This window comes from Pempheris klunzingeri, chromosome 7 (genome assembly GCF_042242105.1).
Source record: "Pempheris klunzingeri isolate RE-2024b chromosome 7, fPemKlu1.hap1, whole genome shotgun sequence".
In the NCBI taxonomy this organism is placed as follows: domain Eukaryota; kingdom Metazoa; phylum Chordata; class Actinopteri; order Acropomatiformes; family Pempheridae; genus Pempheris; species Pempheris klunzingeri.
The window spans coordinates 28,306,487-28,324,168 of NC_092018.1; the positions used below are offsets into that span (position 1 = coordinate 28,306,487).

Here is a 17,682-nt window from a genome sequence, read left to right on the forward strand (position 1 = left end):
TCACAGGACCAGAAGGACACTTTGGTCCCAAACTGGCCCAAATATTTCAGCCCTAAATGCATTAAATGACACATTTCCCCCCCCCACCCCCCCACCCAAGCAGGCTTTCCATAATGAAAAACTAAACTGTTTAATGGAGCATAGCATTAAGTTTTTGTCAAAAGCAGGCCCATATGTCTCCAAATAAAAAAAAACACTCACCATATATCTGTGAGAAAAAAAGTGCTGCTGTAAATAGTGTGACACTAGACGAACACATTTCGCTGTCATGATCTGCAAAACTGAGAGCAGCAATCACATTTTTTGTCCTCCAAGTAATTCAAATCAAATCCATACAGTACAGTATAGAGGCCTGGCATGATGCAGCCTTGAACACATTTAAAAAAAAAAAAAAAAAAACTACAAACACTCTGCTCTCTCAAATGCAAAATTCAACATAAAGATTCTCGGTCCGACAATCTGAGAAAGAGGCTCCTGGAATCAAGGCGGCGTTAGTACTCGTCTAAGTTATCAGCTTTGGGGATGGAAAGGCCTCGGTCCTTCAGGACCTGCATTTTGACTTTCTCCGTCTCCTGTTTCGCTTGCTGCTGCAACCGTTGCTCCTCCAGGATCTCTTCAATGGAGACCTGCTGCAGGAGTGTGTCGCATGGCTTATCCACATCCTGCAGAGACAGAGACATTTCATCCGTCACCGGCTTGTCACCAACTCATCCTGTGTTACTGTATACTAATAATACACAGTTCATACAAGCTTGAATGTGTGTGATAGCAGCCTGTTTAAACAGCAAACTCTTTTCCTCCCATAATTATTTCAGACTCCAGCTTAGCACAACAACCTTTAGAACATACAGCACTTTTTTCTTTATAGGCTTGTCGGCCCAATGTGATCAAGCATGAGTCTGAAAAGGCACCAGTCCTACTTAACCACAAATGCACCCTGTGTGCAGACAGGATCTCCACCCAGCGATTAAAACGGCAATAATTTAATAATGAGTACTAAATGAATAATGAAATGAAACTGAAATGGCAACTCAGTGTAATTATCATGGCTACTGCAAAGGATGTTAACATCCTCTGGCAGCACTGAGCTTGACAACAATATTGATGCCTCGCGTCTGTGTTAAACAAAAAAAAGGGTTTTACATTATGTGCTGTGATGCCTTCAGCTTCTATGCATCTGTTCTTCATTTATGGTTTATGGAACATCCTCTGCAGCTGTAGAGGCTGTACTGCTGTCAAAGTGTAGGTTTGTGACCGAATGCTTCACGCATGTCCAGGAGTCGTGTTTGTGCCACGATATTGTCACTCTAATGTGCACAAGTTCATTAACAGTGTGGTCCAAAAGTCTGAGGCCACAGTGAAAACGTTTAATATTTTCACATGAACCTGGAAATAATCATAAAGTTTGAGGATTCAGAAACACTGGAAGAAACAGGATGCTATGGCCTGTAACATGAGGAAGAAATGTTTAAGATGCTGCAGTATTTCTTGCAATCAAATTGAAGCATTTCACATCACAATGTCTGATTTGTACATTTAATAGTTTTTAAATGTTACTGAATCCTCAAACTCTGATTATGTCCACGTTTACATGAACATATTAGAATTTGTCAGTGTGGTCTCAGACGTTTGGAGCCCAGTGTACATTAGGGATGAATGATGATATCAAATATCTAATATTATGGATGTTTCACCCAATACTGGAGTTCCTGTTTTCTGTAGGCTTTAGATACCCGTTTTTATTCTTTATTTTACAGTACAGTAATATGGCAAGTTCACATATGAGCTTCATAAACTCCAGCCAGCTTTGAGAGGCCATTTAGTAGGCTGCATGAGGCACATCTAACCACCCCATCTACCAGCATGGCTTAGTTTGCATCCTTGTTTACTAAACTGATGATGTTGTAATAAAGAGCCTTATGGGCAGATTTATGACTTTTGAGGTCAAATTAATATGTCGACGTTGCTGAACCCCAGTTTGTATCACTTAAGCTACTTATGTTTGACAGGATCCATTGCACAACCCCTTACCCTAACCGAAACCCAACTCTAACATCAATCTTAAATATATATATTGATATTGTGATGACTAGCCAAGGGGCTCTATTGGATTATTATTATTGGATTGAATAAGAGGAGGACATTCCCACTTACTATCTCTCCGAGCAGCACCACATTTTCTCCTCTCACGATGAATATTCCTCTGGGGATGTCACCAAATTTCTTCCCCACGTGGATGCGCTCAACTGTCTGATGGAAAACTAAATTGGCTGGAGGAGAAGAGAGACGGAGGGTGAGACACACAGAGAAAAAAAAGAAAGACTTCACAGGGTGGGGAACGCATTGCACTTATATTACACCTTTACACAATCAGCTGAATGTGTTTTGGCACATGAGTAAAAACAGGTGGGAGGTAATTAAATGTGTTATACCGAACTGATCAATGCTCCTCAGGTAGCCGATCAGTGTTCTGCCATCTCGGAGCAGCACCAGGTGCTTCTCTGCAGGACACAACCAAACACAAACATCTTTGATTACAGTATTCAGGTGATCCAGTGTGTGTGTGTGTGAGACACGATGCCACATCTTGAGCCGATTCTCCACCAAACCACCTCCATCCACGACGGAGCGGGTCCTCCTCTCCAACTTACTGTCGATGTCGTCAATGAGGCTTGCCGTCCCTGGTACGTAGTTCATCTTGGGCTGAGATTTATTTGCTTCGTGTATCTTTATGTAACGTCAAGCCATGAATGTTTCAAAATATGTTCCTTTTAAGAAGAGCACAGGAAGCGTCTTTATACACTCACGGGATAAACTTCCTGTGGACGTTTAACCCTTTGGGCGCCGCAAACCAATTTAATTTGTGTTCATGACATTTTTTAAGAACCGTACTTTTAAGAATGCATGTTTAAATAAACGTAACACAAAACACGGATAGTTTTGTGGTTTAAAATATTAGATAATATTGAAAAAATAAGATAATTTAAAGACATTTCTTCCTATTGGCTAATGGCGTCTTCTGACGCACACACGGCACCAAAGATCGTGTATAAACAGGCGCCAGTGACAGATACGGCATAATACGGCACTAATAACACTTTTGCCTGTGTATCCACGTTATCACCTACGCCATGTAATCTATTCTCCTCTCATCCATACACACAAACTGTAGGCCCTCCGTATAATGCCACATCTTTATGCAATATGAGCACGAATTAAAACAGAAAGAGAGCAGATCCCAGCGTCCGTCTGCCCGTAAACACGTTTATTGCGCCACTAAAAGGCGTCAGAGTGAGAGCTCTTCACTTTACCTCCTGCCCCCAGTTTAAAGAGACAGTACGAGGTTGTTGAGCTCAGCGTCATTCAATCATTTCCTGATCGCGATCAAGCAAATCTCCACTCCTGTACAAAAACGGCAGCATCGCGGTTCACAGTTTGGACCATCTGACGGCTCAGATAAGTAACGTTGGCTTGTGAAAGGTTTGTTTTTACGATGGCTGATGACAGGAAGGCCGCCGGGGAACGCGCTTAGCTGATGCATCATCATCAAATGCATTCAAATCTGAAATCTGGCTGGCCCGCTACTTGCAACTCGGGAACTAACAGCGAAAACTGGAATAACACCATGGTAAGTGAACGGACATGGCTTAGACAACCCTCCGGGGTTCGCCTGCTGTCTTTGAGCGTGTTTAACTCTCAAAAATCTATCAGAGTTTGTGCAGGAAAAAAAAACATTGTTAGCCAGCTAGCTCGCGTAGCTCTGTCCGTGCTAGCTAGACGGCTAACGGAGCTAGCTGACATTATGTAATAGTGTCCGCCGCACTGTTGGTTCAGCTGTTGCCCGAGTTTGTGACCTTTATCTTGACAACACTGCTAAATGTCCTACAGTATATACATGCTTTAGCACCAAAGAGTGTTGCCTCAATCATTCAGCATAGCCTGTTAGCTGTACAGTGTTTATCTTCTGTGGCAAAACTAGCTTAGCAAGGAAGAAGTCAGTGCCACTGTGTGCTCAGTTAATGTATTTCCGGGATAGGCGGTGATTTTGGGAGCACCCCTAAACTCCCAGTGCCTAAGGACACAGATCTCCTCTTTAAATAACTCCCCTGTGTGATATTGTGTGTTGACAGGACGCCCCTCAGTATCCGAGCTATCCTGCGCACTACTGGTATCCCCAGTCTCATTCCACAGGACACTATGCAAACACCTATCCCTCTGGATCAGATGTGCAGCCACAGTACAACCCACAGGTACCACTCATCATGCAGCACAACGTGGTCCTTTAAGTCTGAGCGGGTGTAAATCTACTCCCTACTTTAAGTCCTTTCACCTTTCCCTCACATTTTCTATCAGATCAGCTCCAGGGTTGAGATAGTTATGTAAGGCGGATATGTGCATGTACAGTAACCCCCCCCCCCCCTCTACCTCCCACCCTTGTGCATTCCTTGTAGGTAATGCCTGGTGGTTATCCAAATGGTCATGGTGTCTACAACCCAGCGGCGAGTCAATACTCAACAAGTGGTTTCCACCCATCCAACCCTTTCTACTGTGCCGACCCCCAGAGGCCGGCTCCAGGTCCATATCCTAACCAGGGATGTCCAGCGGAGCAGAGCAGTGGGCCAGCTGGGCAGCCGCACTCTCAACACCAACATCATCACTATCCTGGTCCTCACTGTCAAGGAGTGAGTTCATTTAAAGCTGCCAAATTTGGCACAGCTGCCAAATCTGATACTGTAACTAACCTGGTCTGACTGGTAATCTACACCGTGATATTAGTAAAGAATAACTGGCTTTTTCTCCTAACCACAATGACCTTCACACCCAAAGTAAGTACAACATATTTATGTCCTGCCTCTGCTCTCAGGGACCTGGATACCCTCCTGGACCGTACCCTCACTACAGCGAAGGTGGTCATGCAATGCCTCCAAATCCCCCATACCCCACTGGCCAGCCTCTCCACCCAAACCCCCAGGCCGACGCGTGGGCGCACTCTGGTGCGTATGCCCCTTCGCAGCAGCAATGGCAGCCAGGCCAGCAGCCTCTGCAAAACCACTACGGAAATCCTGTCCGTCCAGCGCATCCTCCAGCTTGGCCAGGGACTGGAACGGGTGCTCCACCTCCATACCAACCCAAGGTATCAACCTGCAGCTAACTCAGTTAGATTTTTATGTTCCTAAAGATTCTTTGGTGTTGTTAAGTGAGGTAAATAGAAAGATGAGCTCATTGTAAAGTGCAGTCACATTTATTTTGATGTGAATTTTATTATCTAAAACTATCCGGAAACATGTCTGGTCTGAATGCACATCTTATCTTATCTTGGTGGCAACGCTTCCCGATGTTCAAAATAAAAAGAATACATAATATCTAGGTATTATGGACACTCCAACAGTCTGTGAGTATGTATTCAATAGAGAAACGAAACCCCTGAAGAGCTCTCCAAGAGGAGTAATATGGTTTTGTTAAATCAGATTTGGAGAATTAGATCTCAAAACTAAAATAGTTTCACTGCAGTATATGCATGAATTATGTGAGTCTGTCTGATAATCCTCAGTCTTTTCTAATCCTTGGTGTTCCTGTAGGACCAACAGCACCAACGTGCCCCACAAGTGGGACCCAAACCCAGGCCAACCCCATCCCCGAACCCCCCTATTGGAAAGCCTGCCGAAATAAGTTCACCTCCCCAAATGTACAACAAAACTGGGAGGGGTGAGCCCAATCCTTCGCAAGGTGAGCCCCCACCCTCAGCCCCGATCCAAGCTCCAGCTCCAGCTCCAGGCCAGGCTGGACCTCAGCACTTGAGCGATAACCCTGGCAAAGCTAAGGTCCAACACATCATGGCCAGAGTGCAACTGCTTCAGGAAGATGTTGATGAGTTTGTTGGCAAAAAGACAGACAAAAGTTACCGGTGTCTGGAGGAACTGCTGACCAAAGAGCTGCTGGAGCTGGACTCTGTGGAGACTCAGGGACAGGAGAGTGTCCGGCAAGCTCGAAAGGAGGCGGTACAGAGGATCCAGGCCATTCTGGACCAGCTGGAGAAGAAAGCCTTCTGAACTGGACTTATTTATTGGTCTGTGGGTCACTAAGTCATGCTATTTTCTTCTTCCAGATCTTCCATGGACAAAATGAGGGTTTAGTCTTGTTCCTCGGAGCTGTGTTATCTTTAGGGCATGTCCGCCACCATGATGTAAAACACCTGACGTAAGTGGCATCAACCCAAGAACAAGAGAGAGCGATTACTGACACATGGAATCAACCTTCAAAGCCCGATTATGCTGGTATAAGTGATCTGGTGGTGTTACAAGTGCAGACCGATGGTTGTACATATCGTAAGAGACTGTGCTGACCACACGACCTGACACTATCGCTCAGTTTATCTTTCATGTCAGGCCTTTACCAGCATAATGCAGGGCAGAGTCACTGGAGGATGAATTTATTTAGTGCCACGCAACTGTGGTCTCAAACCTGTGACACAGACCCAGATTATCTTCATGCTGTCCCCTCAGGATCGCGGGTCGGTTTTAGTCTGATCCCACATCTAACAGCAGCGTCCCCCATTAGCTGTCTACTAATACATTTCACAGTCCGTTTGCATGACCACGGTATTGTCCTCGAGCCGGATGGAGGCCGTTCACTTAGCTGCCCATAGTCACTCACTGCTCCGTGTGTCTGCAGGAATAGGTGCAGTGCTCTCCTTTTCAATTGTGCTCCCAGCCCTGCATGCACTGTTTTGTCAGACGAGTGCCCGATACAGTCACGACATCTCCGAGCTCATAACTGGGCCTGGAACGTAGCAGATTAGTGAAAAACCCCCTAAAGATCGCTGTCCCCATTATTCCATCTTTCGGAAGATGAAATTGCTTCCTGAGTGCGGACCTAGAATCAGACCTACATATGAATGCCATGTATTTCACTATAGGAACTATTGTTATTACACAAGTTTAGGAAAAGAGGAGAAGCTGTTGAATTATGTTCTTTCTATCCCTTTTTGAAGAACACTTAGGAATATATATACATATATATATATTTGGAAGGAAGTGTTGAATGAGTTGCTATCATGGATAAAGGAAAAGATGTACTTAAAATATTTTCAGTAATGTTTAGTGTGAAGGTCAATGTTGGTCTCGGCACTTGGATCATGTGTTTAATTTGGGCCTTGTTTCTGTTCTCTGTAGCACTAATATTCCTGTTATAGCAAATCTAGATTTGCACCACAATCTATTTTCTTGTGAAGAGCAAGTCTTTCTTTCTTTCTTTTTTTTTTCAATCACTCTTGATGTATTGATTTAGGAAAAAAAGAGTGCCACATTTCAGGGGACGATTTTATATGATTAGAAAAAAATAAATAAAAATAAGATCACAAGCTTTGCATGAAAAAAAACAAATCATCTGTCATATGTGTTCATTTCCCTGTGCTGTTAAGTTTCTGTTTCTATGGAGCACAACTGTACAGTTTCAGATGTAATGCATGTTTCCAACACAAGATGGGAATCTTTGCCTGATTAATACTGAAATTATTACAAGTGAGAAAATAGCAGAGAAATGATTAAATGTCATTATATTTTTTAACTTGTGATCAAATTAATTTTATTTGTTTCTGTCACTTTTATATTGTATTCAAAAGCAAATGCAGGTAACAGAGCAAATGTATGTGAGGAGAAATATTTAGCTCTATGTAGATGGTAGCTACAGATGAATACGCACATTTAATTTTTAAAAGGAAGTCGAACATAGAAAGTTTAAGAAATTGCTTCTTTTTTTTTTTTTTTTTTCTGTCAAGTAGAACCTGCAGCATGGGCCTGCACTCCCTATAGCTGCCAAGCCAGCATTCAGATCTTTAAATAGGCAGCTATTTTGATGCAAAAGCATAACACAGGCCTCTGAAGGCTTGAGGCACACAGGCTGGATTTAATTTGGGGGTCAAATAGCCTGACAGCACTTGGGACACCCTGTGGTGAGTAAATCTGAGGTGAGGAAACCATAGACTGTAGGATTTATTCTGTGCAGCGTGCCGGGCAGATTGGTAGAAAAAAGTTACTTCAAACTACAGCTACCTTTTTTTGTTTTCATATTTTTTTTTTTACTGTTCACTTTCAAGAAGTTTCCTCATAAGGTGGGAAAGCTGCTGGGTCACCTCCGCGGCCTTCTGGGCAGAAAAAGCAATGTCTTATACGTCCAAACTTCCTGCGTCCTGGAATGACAAACCCCCTTCTCGGAAAGTGGAAATCGACCTGAGCTCACCTGGTTTAGCTGTGTTTGAGTTGGAAAGACTCTTGTTTACTGGCAAAGCTATCATCAGCCATGCAAATGAAGTGTGGCCAAGGCTTTACATTGGTGACCAGTAAGTGACTCACTTCTTTGGGGTAAAAAGTGTGTGTGTGTGTGTGTGTGTAGCTGTGTATGTTAATGTCTTAATATTCTTGTGTTGTGACACAGAGTGCTGGATTTTAACAAATATTACCCAAGTTCAGACTTAGACTTGGACTTGGACTTAGTCCACGTGTGTTCACGGGGGGTTGATCGTAAATCAAATTCGTAACTGAAGATGCCACAAGTTGCATTCCAAGTTGGGAACTTGCGTAAACTACAGCTCTGCTATGTGAGAGTCTCCACCGATGCCCGAGCATGAAAGCGTGTCTCGGATTTGAACTCGCATGTCTGAAATTGCCTTCTAAATATCAACCCGTCACTATGAAATGCTTTGCTACATCTCACTGTGTATTCCACCTATTGGCAGACACTGTCGGTGGATAACACAGAGATGTGTTTTTCAGACACAGTGCAGAGAACCGGGCTGATCTGTCCAAGCATCGAGTCACTCACATCGTGAATGCAGCTCACAGTAAACACAGAGGACAGCCAGACATCTACGAGGGCATGAAGATCACCTACATGGGCATAGAGGCTCATGACTCCTGTGAGTTTGACATGAGTGTCAACTTCCAGGCAGCAGCAGACTTTATCCACAGTGCTCTCAGCAGAGGAGGTGAGAGGGAGGGGCAAAAAGCAAGAACTGGTTAGGTTTGGTGTCTGTTTTAATCAGTATTGCAATGTTATGCTCCTCTGATCCTCAGGCAAAGTGCTGGTGCATTGTCATGTGGGAGTGAGCCGCTCCGCCACCCTGGTCCTGGCTTACCTGATGCTGAAGCAGAACTTGACCCTCGTGGAGGCTATTTGTGCTGTGAAAGAGAACCGGGGTGTTATACCTAACCGGGGCTTCCTGCGACAGCTCATCAGACTGGACGGGCAGCTCTTTGGCACACCCTGAAGATAAATATGAGGAGAAGTATGACAGATGGCTCAAGCTGATTTTTTACTCTTATTGTATTACTGGTATTGGGTTTGAGAAGGGGTGTGCAGTATTTTATCCTTTCCAGGATTATGTTTTAATTGCCACAAACTTGAAAATAAAAGTTTTACATTAAACTTTGCGTTGGGTGCAGATTTTGGTGGATGTCTGTCAGTTTACACACACATAAAAGAACATGAATTATGGACTACAGGCGATATTTGTCACCAGCATGTTGTTGTACATGCTGCTGAAGCATTTATCCTGATGCTGCCATTAGACAGTAATCATTACACTGAACAAATACAGTGGCCGAGCAAACAGGAGGATCAGATAGAGAATAAACAAAGCCAAAGTTCAGCGGCTCTGATCAAGTCTTATAAATAGGAACATCTCCCTCTCTCCAGCCTGTGCTTCACTGGACACGTACATACATACAGTAAACCAGGAGAAGGTAAGTGGTTCAGAGACTGTTTGGGTTTCATGTGTATGTTTAACCGTTAAAAACGATGTTTGACATCTTGAGTGTGAGATGTAACCCTGGAAATGGAGGATGTTAAACTGTAAATGTAAATTCTTTAGAAACAACTACCTTTACCTCTTTTTGAAGCTTCAATGGATATCTTGTGAAAATTTCAGGAAATCAAAATTAAAACCCTTGAAATCTTAATGTATTTCTTTATAACATTAAATATTCATATTAAGTTGTTTAACACACTAAAATTGAGTTGATTTGCTTAATGAGGACTCAGATTTGATTGACAGTAACTAAACAGCCTAAACCCTGATTGGTGCACAGACGTGCGCTACATCAGCTTCTCCAAATCAGCTCAGCCCACTTCAAGACAATGAGAAGAGCATAGAGGGAAAAACACAAAATACAGAGAGTTCTATGTAAAATAACTTAAAACAGTCCACCAACATCGGCAGGAAATGGTGTGTCTATGCAGGAGCTGAGTGAGGAAGAGAAGAGAGGAAGAGAACAACATATTCATTGAGCCTTCCAGGAAAATCACTGCACTCGTGTGAGTGAGTCGGCTTACATGGACGTTGTGCTCGCAAACATTGTGTAACCCAAATGAACGATGCTGCTCTTTTGAACCTTTGTCTTAGTTCTCCATGATGCGTGCAGCCCTGTGTATCTGGATCGTATCGGCGGTGATCTGCGTGGGAAGAGGCCACCATCACTTAGGCCATGCCGAGGTCAAAGATCAGGTTGACCAAGACACCGCCCTCGACGGCAGTGCGGACAGCGTCTCACAGGTGTCTTCGGCAAACAAAGAGTTCGCCCATCGTCTCTACAGGAAGTTAGCGGCTCACGCTGACACGCAAGGCAAGAATATCTTCTTCTCCCCAGTGAGTGTGTCTGTTGCCTTGGCTGCCTTGTCTGTAGGTGCTCGTGGGGAGACCCACCGCCAGCTTTTCAGTGGTCTGGGTTTCAACAGCTCCCTACTGACGCAGACAGACGTAGACCAGGCCTTTCATACGCTTCTCGAAAGGGCAAACAACGCCTCAAAAGAAGACGCCAGCGAAGGGACCGCCGTCTTCGTGGACAGCCGCTTTAAGCCACGGCCGGAGTTCCTGGAGACCTTGAAGCAGTCCTACTTTTCAGATGGGTTCAATGTGGACTTTACCAAAACCGCAGACAGCGTCAAAGCCATCAATGAGTACGTGGATGAGAAGACCCACGGAAAGATAGACAAGCTGGTCGAGGACCTGGATCCAAGCACAGTCATGTATCTCATCAGCTACATCTACTACAAAGGTAAAAGGTTTCCACGAGATCAGATCTGATTTGTCGGCTTATTTTGACGCCTTTTAGCTTCGTGTGTCAGCCATATGTTGTGTTTAATCTCTGCTCATTACAAACAGGAAAATGGGCGTCTCCATTTGACCCTAACCTCACCAAGGAGGACATGTTCATGGTGGATGACAAGACCAAGGTGAAGGCACTAATTATACACCATGGTGCATCCCTCATGCTGTGTCTTTTCCAACGAAGGGACTTCATGTTTGAATTATCATTTCCCAGGTTCCAGTCCAGATGATGAATATGGAGAAACTTGTTGACACCTATTACGATCAGGCCATTAACACATCGGTGCTCCACCTGCCCTTCAACAGCTCCTACTCCATGCTGCTGTTGTTGCCTGACGATATGGCCACACTGGAGAATGCCATTTGCCCCAACCACATCACCAAATGGCTGAAGTGGATGAAGTCCAGGTTGGAAGAATCTGAACTCATCCTTAAATTCTTGGTTTCTAATATGGAAGGTTTGTCACTGACCTTAACCCCCTGTATTTTTGTGTTTTAGGATCTATGACATATACGTTCCAAAGTTCTCCATCAAGAGTTCCTACACGCTGAATGATGTGTTGACTGAAATGGGAGTGACAGACATGTTTGGTGATCGTGCAGATTTAAGTGGCATTTCAGAGGGCCAGAAACTGGCCGTCTCAAACGTAAGGACAGAGATCATATGCTATTACATTCATACCCCCCCTCCCCATATATTCCATCGACCTTGCATCTTACTCTGCCTCTGCAGGTCGTGCACCAAGCCACCCTGGACGTAGACGAGGCCGGAGCCACAGCTGCAGCTGCAACAGGCATAGGCATCACACTTCTTTCCTTCCGCCACGTCCCTGTCTTGAAGTTCAATCAGCCATTTATGGTCGTCATCACTGAACGCAGCACTGAAAACGTCCTCTTCATGGGCAAGATTATCAACCCAACCATCTGATGGAACAAACACTTTGTGTTTATCGCAGCGGTTGTGTCACATATAAAATACTCCGAGAAACTTTTGTCCTGTGGTCTCTTGCTTTATGCCAGTGAGTCAGTGTGTGGTTGTATCTTTTATGATATATATATATATATTAGTTGGTTATCAACCTAACAGGTAAGCTTTGGCTATATATGAACTAGTGGTTTCATGAAGCACAATTAAAACACAATATAATGCATAAAGGATCACCAGCTACTTAATCACCGACTGAATCAAACAGCCACTGGATGGCCTTTCACCATATTAGAAATCGAATTTCTTACTGATCAGTTAGTTTTAAGATAAAGCAGCCCAGCACGACTAAACATTTTTGTGGTTTAAAAGTCACACATTTCGTTAGGTAGTTCCACAGTTCTTTTAATATAATATGAAAACACCCAAAGGGGACACACTGGAGTAAAATGTATTTTTTCTGAACCAATCAGAAAGGAGGGAGTGACTATCCTACTTAAATACAACACCTAGGAATTAGTGGTGTTTGGTACTTTGAAAAGATTGTAAATGCATGTCACGTTTTCACCTACAACTACAACAGACTTTACATTAAAATATGGTATTAATTTAACATTCATTTATTTATTTGTTTTGCTGAAACTGTGTGCGAAATAACCTGCAGTTCTATCATCCGACGGTAGGGGGCAGAAACACGCCCAGTGGAGTCTGTGCGGCTGGATTTAATAAATCCCACGAAGAAGAAGCCTGTCGCGTTTTGATTAGCTGGGTGTGAGTTTGTTTCAAACATGGCGGAAAGAGCAGGAGAGCAGACACAAGCGGGACCGTACTATCACAAAGAGAGGATAAAATGCAGCCCGGAGGAGGAGGCCAGGCTCGAAAGGCAGCATTTCTGGAGAATAATCGACGCTTTTAGATTTTACAGGTATTATAAAGATGCTGTTTTGAGATAAAATACGAGTCAGGTAACGACAGTTTGTGTCAACATAGGATGATGAGTGTAAATAACACTAGCAAGAGGCAGATAAGTGTGTTTGGACGGAAAACGACTTAATGAGATAATTCAGACATGTTCAACCACTGGGTAGTGATTCCCGCAGTTTAGGCAGCTCATATTTAACCTCATGTGGGCATTTATGTGCTAATTTCTCGAATTTGCCTCAATTCATGTCAGGGCATCACTTAAAACTCCTCCAACACACCAGTTACAACAAACCTAACAGGAATATTGTGATCTAGCAGTCTCACCTGCAGACAATAAAGAGAGTAAATAACATTGGAGCCAGTAGCACTGGAGTGTCAGACCCACAAATGGCTCCACTGGGCTGGGTAGCTTGTATTGTCCCTGTGGGGGCTGATGGAGCTGGTGAGCCCTTGTCCTGACTTCCTGTATCTTCCCGTCAGGGTCCACGTCGAGGAGCAGGTCAAGCGAGCCGAGCGTCAGTTTCGGAGCCTCCCATGGAGCCATCAGAATATGCTGCCAAATGTCCTGTCCAACCTGGCACGGATCAGCCAGTGTGCCGACCACAATCAGGAAGTACTGCAGGCCATCGTTCACAACAGCCTCCACATGTTTGAGAACATTGAGTACGGCGAGAGGGTAAGGCCAGGCAGTCTACTGTACATGTACACTATTCACACAGGTTAAGTTCTCTATTGTCATTTACTCAAGGTATTTAGGTAGAGACGTTGTGTCTTTATCCAACTTCCAGGAGGATCCGCCGAAGCTGCGCCCGTCCACTACGTTTGACATGGACAAGCTCAAGTCCACCATAAAGCAGTTTGTCCGAGACTGGAGCGACGTGGGCCGGGCCGAGAGGGACACCTGCTACCTGCCCATCATCCAAGAGATCCAAAGACTCTTCCCAAGTGACCAATAGTAGGAAACACAAGCTCACTCACACACTAGTGCAAAAACACCTTGCATGCCAAATATATATATAAATATATATATGTGGATTCTAAATGACACAAGCTAACATCTTTTTCTTGGTATTAAAACACTTTGAAATAATTCTGATATTGTGACTTCCTCCATGTTTTCCATGTGATATGTGCATTTTGTACATTTTATTATGTCAGTGATGTGTCTAAGGTGAGCGTGCTGGTGCCGGGTGCTGGGCTCGGCCGGCTTGCCTGGGAGATCGCTCGGCTGGGTTACATTTGCCAGGGCAACGAATGGAGCTTCTTCATGCTCTTTTCTTCCAACTTTGTTCTCAACAGGTACATCACATCCTGACACCTACACTCCTGTGATTCCAGCTGCCTCACACAACCCTTAGGGACTATCACCTTTCCATGCTCATGCAGCACATCTCTGCTTGCTTGAGCTGGAACTTTGGATCAGTGTCTTGTGTCTATGAGCATGTGTTTGTGCTGAGAAATAAAATCAGAACATATCTTTCACATTCAGCTGTCTGGCAGCACACTTCTGACCTCAAACCACTTTCATCCATCCACCTGTCCTCATAAATTTGGACTGCTCCATTCAGGTGTGAAAAGGTGAACTCTCTGACCCTGTACCCCTGGATCCACCAGTTTAGCAACAACAAGAAATCCTCCGACCAAACACGACCAATCAGATTCCCAGATGTCAACCCTCAGAGCTTACCACTAAATGCAGACTTCTCCATGGTAGCAGGGGACTTTGTGGAGGTCTACAGTGACGCAGGTCAGTAAAACCTGTGTGAAAAACAGTATTAAAAAAAGAATCCCCTTCAGCTGTAGTCACTGCTTGCTGCAATAATCACAGAAAGAGAATATGATGATTGTGTTTGAGCTTAAATAAGGATACACATTTTGAATAATTTCTTTGATTACATTTCCTATAATTAATAAATATTAGCCTGATTTCTCTAAAAAGCTCATCTTTAAATGATCGTTCGTTCTACAACTTAGCGACATTAATGAGAAGTGTTCATGCTGTAATCTATGGTCAGAATCCTGGGACTGTGTGGCTACCTGCTTCTTCATTGACACAGCTCATAATGTCATCGAGTACGTGGAGGCTATCTGGAAGATTCTTAAGCCTGGTGGAGTATGGATCAACCTGGGTGAGTCGGTGACAAAATGTCAAATACAATTCATTTATATTTAAACTAAACTTTGGGTATGTTAACTATACACCAGTATAGACCAGTAAGGACTAGAGAAACAACAATATAAGCTCTTTGTCACTGTAATTAATAAGAAATATTAAGAGAAAACTTTCCCCCTAACATTCTCCTGACCCTATTTTAGCAGAACTGTTACGGCAAATAAAAGAAAATAACAGCTTGAAAACAAAATGTCCCACGAATAGGATGCACATCAATGTTACTGTTTGCTTTTAAGTGTTTTGGGGTCGATTTTTCTCACTCTTAGGACCAATTGGATACAAAAAGGGTCTCAGTAAACTTCTCAAAGTTCTGATCTTGAATGCTTCTCCAGGTCCTCTGCTGTACCACTTTGAGAACATGGCCAATGAGCTCTCAGTCGAACTTAGCTACGACGACATCAGGACAGCCATTGTAAACTTTGGCTTCCACATTGAGGTGAGGGCTTTGATTGCGATTCACAACTTGAACCCTGCTGGTCTTCAGGATTCTTGTCCCAGTAGTAGAGCGTTATTTATATTTCTCCTGCAGGTGGAGAAAGAGTCGGTCCAGACCACCTACACAGAGAATGACCGCTCCATGTTGAGATACATATACGACTGTATCTTCTTTGTGGCACGAAAACCTGCAGAGCCGCACTTTAACGGCCAAGAAGAGGACGACCGACGGCAGACCTCTCCACCGGCCGCTAAGTCACCCCGGCGAGAAGGTACGGACAGCCTGACGTGACAGGAAGTCCTTTGACAAAAATGATGAACTTAGAGGAGCACAACCATTGACTGAAGATTAGACTGACAAAAACAAAAAAATGGACCCAGAAGAAAAAGTTTTCTTTTTATGTCACATATATTTTTTTATGATGCATCTCATGGAGAAACGTGCCCAGCTCAGCAAACACCTAAATATGGCTGAAGTTTTAGAATGTAATATGTAACACTGCAGTACTGTGTTACGCATAACGTATGAAAACCATGTAAATAGTCCACGTCTCTTGATACCTGGGTTTGAGATGAGTCATTTACCCTCGGTTCCTATTTTATTTCAGTGGGTTGTTAGTCAGCTGCAAGCCATAAGGAGTAGATTTCTTTTAACTGCGGTCCTGCCTTCAGTCTTTCTCTGATTCTCACCTCCATTGACTTTAACTGCCTGTGTGTGTGTGTGTGTGTGTGTGTGAGAGAGAGAGAGCGAGCGAGAGTGGGCGAGAGAGAGAGAGAATGGCGTGAACATTTGGTTCTTGAACTCTATTTATTTTTTTTCCAAATATGGTGCCAATATCTAGTCGACACTCATTCAACTATCAGTCAACACTGAAAATGTGATCAAAACGTTAGAGCTTTTCAGGAATAAATTGTTTTTAATTTTTAAAATGACTTTCTTTTTGTCAATGACTTTGTTTGGTTTCTAATTACGCTTCTTTGGAATAAAGCCAAACATTTAAAAAAAAAAAAAAGAAAAAGTTTTTACTGTTTAGTTTGATGTAACATGACATGACGGCGCCATAACGCAGCTCGACTCCGAGTCAAGTACTGAACAACAAGTGTTTAGTGTGTGTGTGTGCTTCATTGGGCTTGTTCATCAGTTAGGAAGCAGGTTACAGGTGTGATGTTGAGGATACACACTCAGTTCACAGTAAACCATATTAGAGACCTTTTGAGCAGTTGTCTCAGGGGAACCAATGATGTAGCGCTTCCTTTGAAGCTTCACAAAACTAAATGATATGATGATTAATGGCATGAATTTCCTGTGCTTTTCTTCCCCTGACACCAAAACATGAAAAGTGCAAAAAGATCTTTCGAGGGTTAATAAAGATGTAACTTGATTATATACACATATAAACAACTGCATGACAACCCAATCCTTTTAAGTGCTGAAATGATTATTGACATACATTTACTGCATAATGTATGACTTATTATTATTATTATTATTATTAAATGTAAGGTTTTTACCATGTACACACACAAACAAAATAATAAAGGTCATAAAACTAAGGGCACCTCCTCAGGACAGGACCTCAAGATCAGCTAATGAAGCTGCAGTTGATGGTTTGACCACAAACCTAATGGCCCCACATTGACCCTGTGGTTTTTCAGGTAAAAGGTGAGGAGGGCCCCTGAGCACTGACTTATCATAGTGGGAAAAGGTGTTCAAACAAGGTGTTCTAACAAGAGATGGCCCATAAAACTGAGAGATCGGCAGTGTTTAATTGGCTAAAAGGGTGATTCCACAATTTTTAGATTCAGTATGTATTTCACTATTTTTCAGCTGACAAAATAGAGAAATGAAAGACTCAACTTTTCCCCAACAGAACTGCATTCCTGTCTTTGAATCAGCCTTTAAGATATTTGAATAATTTTGATATCATGACTATTTTAGACACTTCATTTGTTGTGACTGGTCATGAGATGAGATGGGGGGGACTGGACTCGCTGTAAGACCCTGGTGACAATATCTAGTGACTAAATCTAGTCCAGGTGGAAGAAATATAGCACCAGACCGAATGTGTCCATGATGAACCGCCACCGGAAGCTTGCAGGCTGTGGGCGGGGTTAGACGGC

General features: G+C 43.4%; 5 protein-coding genes across 6 annotated transcripts; 4 read left to right on the plus strand and 1 right to left on the minus strand.

The window, feature by feature from the left end:
- Positions 1-148: 148 nt before the first annotated feature.
- On the minus strand, positions 149-2,803 carry lsm1 (LSM1, U6 small nuclear RNA associated). Its single transcript, XM_070833108.1, has 4 exons — positions 2,652-2,803; positions 2,433-2,501; positions 2,155-2,270; positions 149-662 (listed from the first exon to the last, which is right to left on the minus strand). The coding sequence occupies exons 1-4, from the start codon at positions 2,695-2,697 to the stop codon at positions 492-494; spliced, it is 402 nt and encodes a 133-aa protein (XP_070689209.1). The 5' UTR covers positions 2,698-2,803; the 3' UTR covers positions 149-491.
- A 605-nt stretch (positions 2,804-3,408) lies between these two features.
- Positions 3,409-7,531, plus strand: bag4 (BCL2 associated athanogene 4). The gene is made up of 5 exons (XM_070833105.1): positions 3,409-3,628; positions 4,131-4,250; positions 4,452-4,682; positions 4,865-5,134; positions 5,580-7,531. Exons 1-5 carry the CDS (start codon positions 3,536-3,538, stop codon positions 6,048-6,050), a joined length of 1,185 nt encoding a protein of 394 aa, XP_070689206.1. The 5' UTR covers positions 3,409-3,535; the 3' UTR covers positions 6,051-7,531.
- Positions 7,532-7,935: 404 nt separating this feature from the next.
- On the plus strand, positions 7,936-9,381 carry LOC139203400 (dual specificity protein phosphatase 26-like). Of its 2 annotated transcripts, XM_070833107.1 has the most exons (4): positions 7,936-7,966; positions 8,099-8,338; positions 8,772-8,983; positions 9,072-9,381. In XM_070833107.1, the coding sequence occupies exons 2-4, from the start codon at positions 8,160-8,162 to the stop codon at positions 9,263-9,265; spliced, it is 585 nt and encodes a 194-aa protein (XP_070689208.1). In that variant the 5' UTR covers positions 7,936-7,966; positions 8,099-8,159; the 3' UTR covers positions 9,266-9,381. The 2 variants fall into 2 exon arrangements, with proteins under 2 accessions (XP_070689208.1, XP_070689207.1); XM_070833106.1 differs by lacking the exon at positions 7,936-7,966 and having other exon boundaries at positions 8,094-8,338.
- A 1,024-nt stretch (positions 9,382-10,405) lies between these two features.
- LOC139203398 (alpha-1-antitrypsin-like protein GS55-MS) lies at positions 10,406-12,032 on the plus strand. Its single transcript, XM_070833104.1, has 5 exons — positions 10,406-11,051; positions 11,159-11,229; positions 11,319-11,512; positions 11,604-11,751; positions 11,838-12,032. The coding sequence occupies exons 1-5, from the start codon at positions 10,406-10,408 to the stop codon at positions 12,030-12,032; spliced, it is 1,254 nt and encodes a 417-aa protein (XP_070689205.1).
- A 785-nt stretch (positions 12,033-12,817) lies between these two features.
- Positions 12,818-16,828, plus strand: carnmt1 (carnosine N-methyltransferase 1). The gene is made up of 8 exons (XM_070833103.1): positions 12,818-12,954; positions 13,434-13,629; positions 13,742-13,908; positions 14,112-14,252; positions 14,522-14,700; positions 14,969-15,082; positions 15,459-15,562; positions 15,656-16,828. The coding sequence occupies exons 1-8, from the start codon at positions 12,818-12,820 to the stop codon at positions 15,851-15,853; spliced, it is 1,236 nt and encodes a 411-aa protein (XP_070689204.1). The 3' UTR covers positions 15,854-16,828.
- The last annotated feature ends 854 nt before the right edge of the window (positions 16,829-17,682 follow it).

Bases quoted from the DNA above. Each gene is read 5' to 3' on its own strand.
- lsm1 (XM_070833108.1), bottom strand. From the start codon at position 2,697: ATGAACTACGTACCAGGGACGGCAAGCCTCATTGACGACATCGACA. The intron at 2,271-2,432 runs GTATAACACATT...CTTCTCCTCCAG, and splicing joins GAGGAGCATTGATCAGTTCG to CCAATTTAGTTTTCCATCAG. The intron at 663-2,154 runs GTAAGTGGGAAT...CTGTCTCTGCAG, and splicing joins TGGTGCTGCTCGGAGAGATA to GATGTGGATAAGCCATGCGA.
- bag4 (XM_070833105.1), top strand. From the start codon at position 3,536: ATGCATCATCATCAAATGCATTCAAATCTGAAATCTGGCTGGCCCGCT. The intron at 4,683-4,864 runs GTGAGTTCATTT...CTCTGCTCTCAG, and splicing joins CTGGTCCTCACTGTCAAGGA to GGACCTGGATACCCTCCTGG. The intron at 5,135-5,579 runs GTATCAACCTGC...GTGTTCCTGTAG, and splicing joins CACCTCCATACCAACCCAAG to GACCAACAGCACCAACGTGC.
- LOC139203400 (XM_070833107.1), top strand. From the start codon at position 8,160: ATGTCTTATACGTCCAAACTTCCTGCGTCCTGGAATGACAAACCCCCT. The intron at 8,339-8,771 runs GTAAGTGACTCA...TGTGTTTTTCAG, and splicing joins AGGCTTTACATTGGTGACCA to ACACAGTGCAGAGAACCGGG. The intron at 8,984-9,071 runs GTGAGAGGGAGG...TCTGATCCTCAG, and splicing joins CAGTGCTCTCAGCAGAGGAG to GCAAAGTGCTGGTGCATTGT.
- LOC139203398 (XM_070833104.1), top strand. From the start codon at position 10,406: ATGATGCGTGCAGCCCTGTGTATCTGGATCGTATCGGCGGTGATCTGC. The intron at 11,052-11,158 runs GTAAAAGGTTTC...CATTACAAACAG, and splicing joins CAGCTACATCTACTACAAAG to GAAAATGGGCGTCTCCATTT. The intron at 11,752-11,837 runs GTAAGGACAGAG...CTGCCTCTGCAG, and splicing joins AGAAACTGGCCGTCTCAAAC to GTCGTGCACCAAGCCACCCT.
- carnmt1 (XM_070833103.1), top strand. From the start codon at position 12,818: ATGGCGGAAAGAGCAGGAGAGCAGACACAAGCGGGACCGTACTATCAC. The intron at 12,955-13,433 runs GTATTATAAAGA...TCTTCCCGTCAG, and splicing joins GACGCTTTTAGATTTTACAG to GGTCCACGTCGAGGAGCAGG. The intron at 13,909-14,111 runs GTAGGAAACACA...TTATTATGTCAG, and splicing joins CTCTTCCCAAGTGACCAATA to TGATGTGTCTAAGGTGAGCG.